Source organism: Orycteropus afer, unplaced genomic scaffold, assembly GCF_000298275.1.
Source record: "Orycteropus afer afer isolate SDZICR_OR568_19922 unplaced genomic scaffold, OryAfe1.0 scaffold00046, whole genome shotgun sequence".
NCBI lineage: Eukaryota > Metazoa > Chordata > Mammalia > Tubulidentata > Orycteropodidae > Orycteropus > Orycteropus afer.
In genome coordinates this window covers 1,090,404-1,096,655 of record NW_006921633.1, presented here as the reverse complement: position 1 = coordinate 1,096,655, position 6,252 = coordinate 1,090,404, and the positions used below count along the sequence as shown (strand labels likewise).

At 39.2% G+C, this 6,252-nt stretch overlaps 1 protein-coding gene across 1 annotated transcript in view; it reads right to left on the bottom strand.

The window, feature by feature from the left end:
- Nucleotides 1-6,252, bottom strand: part of EML6 (EMAP like 6) — a 486,366-nt gene that overhangs the window by 91,622 nt on the left and 388,492 nt on the right. The window contains exons 22-23 of the mRNA XM_007937992.2: nucleotides 3,679-3,831; nucleotides 3,375-3,506 (exon numbers count right to left, since the gene is read on the bottom strand). Of these exons, the coding sequence (XP_007936183.1) occupies nucleotides 3,375-3,506; nucleotides 3,679-3,831 (285 nt within the window). The remainder of the gene's footprint in view (nucleotides 1-3,374; nucleotides 3,507-3,678; nucleotides 3,832-6,252) is intronic.

Here is a 6,252-nt window from a genome sequence, read left to right as displayed (position 1 = left end):
AAAAAAAAAAAAAAAAATAGATGTTGAAGGTTGTTAGTTTTTAGAGAAACGCAAAACAAAACTACAGTGAGATATTATCTTATCCACTCTGTTGTTGTTGTTTGCTCCTGTTGAGTCAGCTCCAACTCATAGTGACCCTACGTACAACAGAACAAAACACTGCCTGGTCCTCCACCATACTCCCAATCTTTACTCTGCTTCTAATAATATCAGACAGTATTTCACTGCTATTCGTAAGGTTTTCAGTGGCCAATTTTTTTTTTTCTTTTTTTTTCAGAAATGGATAGCCCCATCCTTCTTCCTAGTCTGTCTTAGGCTGGAAGCTCTGCTAAAACCTGTCTGTCTTGGGTGAGCCTACTGATATTTGAAATACCAGTGGCATAGCTTTCAGCATCAGAGTAACACACAAGCCACAACAGTATGACAAACTGACAAACTGACAGACAAGTGGTACTGAATTACCATATGATCCAGCAATTCCTCTTATATGTACATACCCAAGAGACTTGAAAGCAGGAACTCAAACAAACACTTGTACACCAATGTTCACTGCAGCATTATTCACAGTAGTGAAAAGGTGGAAACAACCCAAGTGTCCATCAACAGGAGAATGGATAGAAAAAATGTGGTATATTCCTACAATGGAATATTTTTCATTCATAAAAGGAAATAATGTCTGGTACATGCTACAAACATGAGTGAATCTTGTATGCTGAGTGAAATGAGTCAGACATAAAAAGAAAAATGTTGTATGTTCCACTTACATGAAATATCTAGAATAGGCAAATACAAAGAGATAAAAGTAGATTAGTGGTTACAGGGTTAGGGGGAGAAGAAGAGCAGAGAGTTACTGTTTATTGGGTACAGAATAAATGATAATGGGTTCAGGGTGATAAAGAAGTTTTGGAAATAAATAATATGATAGTTGCATAATAGTGGGAATAAAATTAATGCCACTGAATTGCACACATAAAGTGGTCAAAATGATCAGTTTTGTGTAATACATATTTTAGCACTATTCATAACATTTTCAGTGGTCAGTTCTTTCAGAAATAGATCTCCACGTCCTTCCTCCTAGTCTATCTTGGTCAGGAAGTTCCACTGAAACCTGGCCACCATGGGTGACCCTCCTGGTATTTGAAATACTGGTGGCATACTCATAACAACATGTAAGCCATCGCAGTACAACAAACCAACAGACCAGCGATGGCCAAGAAATTTGGAAGACAGCTATCTGGCCAACCAACTGCAAAAAATCCACATTTATGCCCATTCCAAAGAAAGGTGATGTAACAGAATGTGAATATTATCAAACAATATCATTAATATCACACACATGTAAAATTTTGCTGAAGATAACTCAAAAATGGTTATAGCAGCACAACATGGACCTACCAGAAATTCAAGCTGGATTCAGAAGGGGTTGTGGAAAGAGAGATATCATTGCTGATGTCAGATGGATCTTGGCTGAAAGCAAAGAATACCAGAAAGATGCTTACTTGTGTTTTATTGACTAAGGAAAGGCATTTGACTGTGTGGATCGCAACAAATTATGAACAACACTGAGAAGAACAGGAATTCAGAATTGCACTCGTGAGGAACCCGTACATAGACTAAGAGGTAGTTGTTTGAACAGAACAAGGGGATACTGTGTGGTTTCAAATCAAGAAAGGTGTGTGTCAGGGTTGTATCCTTTAACCATACTTATTCAATCCATATGCTGAGCAAATAATCTGAGAAACTGGACTATATGAAGAAGAGCGTGGCATCAGGATTGGAGGAAGACTCATTAACAATCTGCGATATGCAGATGATACAACTATGCTTGCTGAAAGCAAAGAGAAGTTGAAGCATTTACTAATGAAGATCAAAGGCTATAACCTTCAATATGGATTACACCTCAACATAAAGAAAATAAAAATCCTCACAACTTGACTAATAAGCAATATCATGATAAATGGAGAAAAGATTGAAGTTGTCAATGATTTAATTTTACTTGGATCCACAGTCAATGCCCAGGGAAGCAACAGTCAAGAAATCAAATGACATATTGCACTGGGTGAATCTGCTGCAAAAAACCTCTTTAAAGTATTAAAGAGCAAAGATGTCACGTTGAAGATTAAGGTGTGCCTGACCCAAGACATGGTATTTTCAATAGCCTCATATGTATGTGAAAGGTGAACAATGAGTATGGAAGACCGAAGAACTGATGGATTTGAATTGTGGTGCTGCTGAAGAATACTGAACATACCATGGATTGCCAGAAGAATGAACCAATCTGCCTTGGAAGAAGTACTACCAGAATGCTCCTTATAAGTGAGGATGGCAAGACTTTGTCTCATGTACTTTGGTCACATTATAAGGAGGGACCATTTCTTGGAGAAGGATGTCATGAAGTATATATAAAGGATATCATGAAGGATATATAGAGAGGCAGTGAAAGAGAGGAAGACCCTCAACAGGAAGGATAGACACAATGGCTACAACAATGGGCTCAAGAATTGTGAGGATGGCAGGACAGGGCAGTTCTGTTCTGTGGTATGTAAGGTTGCTGTGAGTCACAACCGACTTGCCAGCACCTAACAACAATATCTTACCACACATAGACACAGAAGTGACCCACCCTAATTGTACTGATGTTCCACCCTGGGTACTTAGTGATGACTCGGCCCATTCTGAGCCTATTTTCAGCTTGTCCCTCTCACTCACTAGTTTTTACCCCTATACCTTACCCAGTTTGTGCCCTCATGTTATTTAAGTACAAGTATGTCTCCCTCACTAAAACGTAAACTCCGTGGATAACAGGAACCATGTTTTACTCATTTCCGTAACCTCCACATCTCCTGGCTTAAGACTTTGCCCATGGTAGAAGTTAGATTCGTTAAACTAATGGGTAGACTAATCCCCATGATATTTGTGGGAATGACCTGGAGGAGGGAGGAGGTAGGTTAGAACTTCTGAAGAGCGGAGAAACTTTAGGTGAGCTGAATGCAGCTACTGACCTCTGCTTAAGGCTTCTTGGACAGTTCTCTAAGGGATGGAGCTTTGGTAGGAAAAGGGAAAGCAGTTAGGAGACAGAGGACCTAGGCCAAAAGTGAATCAATGGCTCACAATGGTAGCAGAAGGCATTAGATATCCTCAGCTGTCTTAAAAGTCCAATGGCCTGATGAATAATAAAGTAAAAGATAGAAAAATAACTAAAAATATTAACAGTAGTTGTCTCTGGGTTGTAACATTGATGTCATTTAGTTTCTCATAGTCCCCCCCCCCCCCATTTTTCTAAAGCTCAACAGCTATTCTCTCTGGAAACAATATATAAACTGATAAATTTTTAAAAGCAGAAATTACATTTAAAAAGTCACAATATACTTTACCTCTAGAGTCCCAGTCGATATGTGTAATATAACTAGAAGCGCCTTTACAGATGCCAACCCTTTTGCTTGTCAGTACATTGTAAATATCCACAAAATTATCATGAGATGCCACAGCAAGGTATTTTCCTGTATCTATAAAGAAAAACGTGCAGTTAACACCTAAACTTTCATATGGTAATTTACTTCTAGGAATTTAGCACTTTAAAATTGGGACTAGGTTAAGGAAACACTTAAAATAGCCCACTCTTGTAATTTTTTATTCTAAGACTGTGGTATTTTAAAAAGCATATGCTGTCATCTTCACCTTTTGAAAATTTAATATCAGAGATCATTTCTTTCCTGTGATGGAAGGAGACCATGTCTTCCACAGTATCAGCATTTACGACCAGGAAACTCCCATCATTCAAACCAACTGCTAAGGCTTTCCCATCAGGGGAGAAGGCACAGCATCTTCCACCTACAAAGAACCCCCAAGGAATATTGTTACTACCCAGGCCTTTGTAGTTAAGCAAACAAAATAAAGAGAAAGAGAAATTAGCATATTTGCATTATGCATGGACATATGACTGTGGCTTTAACTTGACAATACACTTGTGAGCAGAACTAATGATGTGTAATTTAAACATCGCTTCTTCCCAAATGATCTACAGTGCAGTGAATTACTTACCATGGTCCTTCTACCCATGGTCCTCCATTTTGTGATGTATTGTAAATCCTAGCCTCTATGCCTGTGGTTATAGTTCCCATTTTGGAGTGAACTGTCTATTATGTTAATGGAGCAGGATTAGAGTAGGATGTATCTTTTTTTATTTTATTATTATTTTTTTATTGTGATTTGGGTGAAAGTTTACAGAGCAAATTCACTTTCCATACAGCAGTTCACATACACTTTGTCTCATGACACTGACTACAATTTACCCCCCCATGCAACAGCTCCCCTCCTACTTCCTCCCCATAGTTACCTCTTCCTTGTATCCTTCCCTCCACGCACTCCTGCCCCCTGAGCTATGTCTCTGTGCATACACAGCCCTTCTATTCTCCCATGATTGTTGTCTCCAAGGAGTGTATCTAGCTAGTGTAAATGTTCACCTCATATGTCTATCTTTTGTTTAGCTGGAAGCCACAGATGTGGATTCAATTCCAGACCTGAAGGGCAGGTAGGAGCCATAATCTCAGTGGTTCCATCAGGCTCTACCAGACCACCAAACCTGGTTCCTTTTTTTTTTTTCCCAAATGATTTTGACTTTTGTTCCATATTGTTCTCCCACTGTATCCAGGATCTCCTATATAGATTCCCCTCCAAGTGTATGACAGTGGTAGCCAAGTACCATCTAGTTCTTCTGGTCTTATAGTTGTATAGGCTGAAGACAGCATGGTGTACCAGTTACTTGGTCTAATTGTTTCCACATGTCCTTGGTTTTCTTCATTCTTCTTTGCTCTGGATGAGGAGAGACACATCGTTGCATCTAGATGGCTACTTGCAAGCTTTTAAGATCCCAGTCACTACTCACCAAAGTAGGATGTGGAACAATGTTTTGTGTAGTATGTTATGCCAATTGAGCTTGATGTCCCCTGCAACTATGGTCCCAAGCCCACAGGTCCAATTACTTGCTTCCCTTGGAGTAGCTGGTTGTGGCCAAGAAGTGACTACAACCTTGTCCCTTGTCAGCTCTGCTATACACCTGGGAATTCTCACAGCACATAGCAATACACTTGTAGAAACATTGTCTGGAAGCCCTATACATGATCTTGAGCACACTCCCTCTGCATAGACATACCTAATAGTTCAGCCTGTCCACCCTTCTATCCGCCCATAGATCAATGTTTGCCTTCACTGACAATGTAGTATTTTATGTGCAAAAGGGTTCATCTTTGTTGTCTGAACCTCCCATGTACCTCTCCATGTCTTCCTTTTCCTCAATGCCACCATGTTGATCACTCACATTTGGTACCTTGCCCTTCTCTTCACCCAAATCAATACTTGTCCCTCCCGTTCTTCCCTCTCCTCCCATGCCTGGTAACCAGCAAAGAAAATTTCCTTCCATAGATAAACCTTTCCTTGACTTTTGCAATAACAGACTAATACAATATTTGTCCCTCTGTGATTGACTTATTTCACTCAATATAATGTCCTCTGAGTTCATCCATGTTATGTGGTGTTTTGCAGATTCTATGTTACTATTTAGGGTTGCATAGTATTCCATTGTGTGTATGTACCATAGTTTAGTTATCCATTCCTCAGTTGATGGACACCTCGGTTGTTTCCATCTTTTGGCTATTGTAAATAGTGCTGCGATGAACATGGGTGTGCATATGTCTCTTCTTGTTCTGGCTCTCATTCTTTAGGATGTATACTTAGTAATGGGATAGTTGGGTCAAATGGTATTTCTAATTCCAACTTTTTAAGGAACCACCATACTACTTTCCACAGTGGTCGTACCATTTTACAGTCCCACCAGCAGTGTATAAGAGTCCCAATCTCTTCACATCCTCGCCAGAATTTGTTATTTTCTGTCTTGTTGAACTTTGCTACTAGTGCTGGGGCAAGATGGTATCTGATTGTTGTTTTGATTTGCATCTCTCTAATGGCTAATGATTGTGAACATTTCTTAATATAGCTGCCTGAATATCCTCTTTGGTGAAGTGTATATTCATGTCTTCTGCCCATGTTTTAATTGGATTATTTGTCTTTTTATTGTTGAGGTGTTAGAGTTTTCTATAAATTCTAGAGATAAGTCCTTGTCAGATATGTCATTGCCAAATATTTTTTCCCAATCTGTAGGTTCTCTTTTGGAGAAGTCTTTGGAAGCACATAAAAATTTAATTTTTAGAAGGTCTCATTCATCTAGTTTCTCTTCTGCTGTTTGTGCATTTTGGG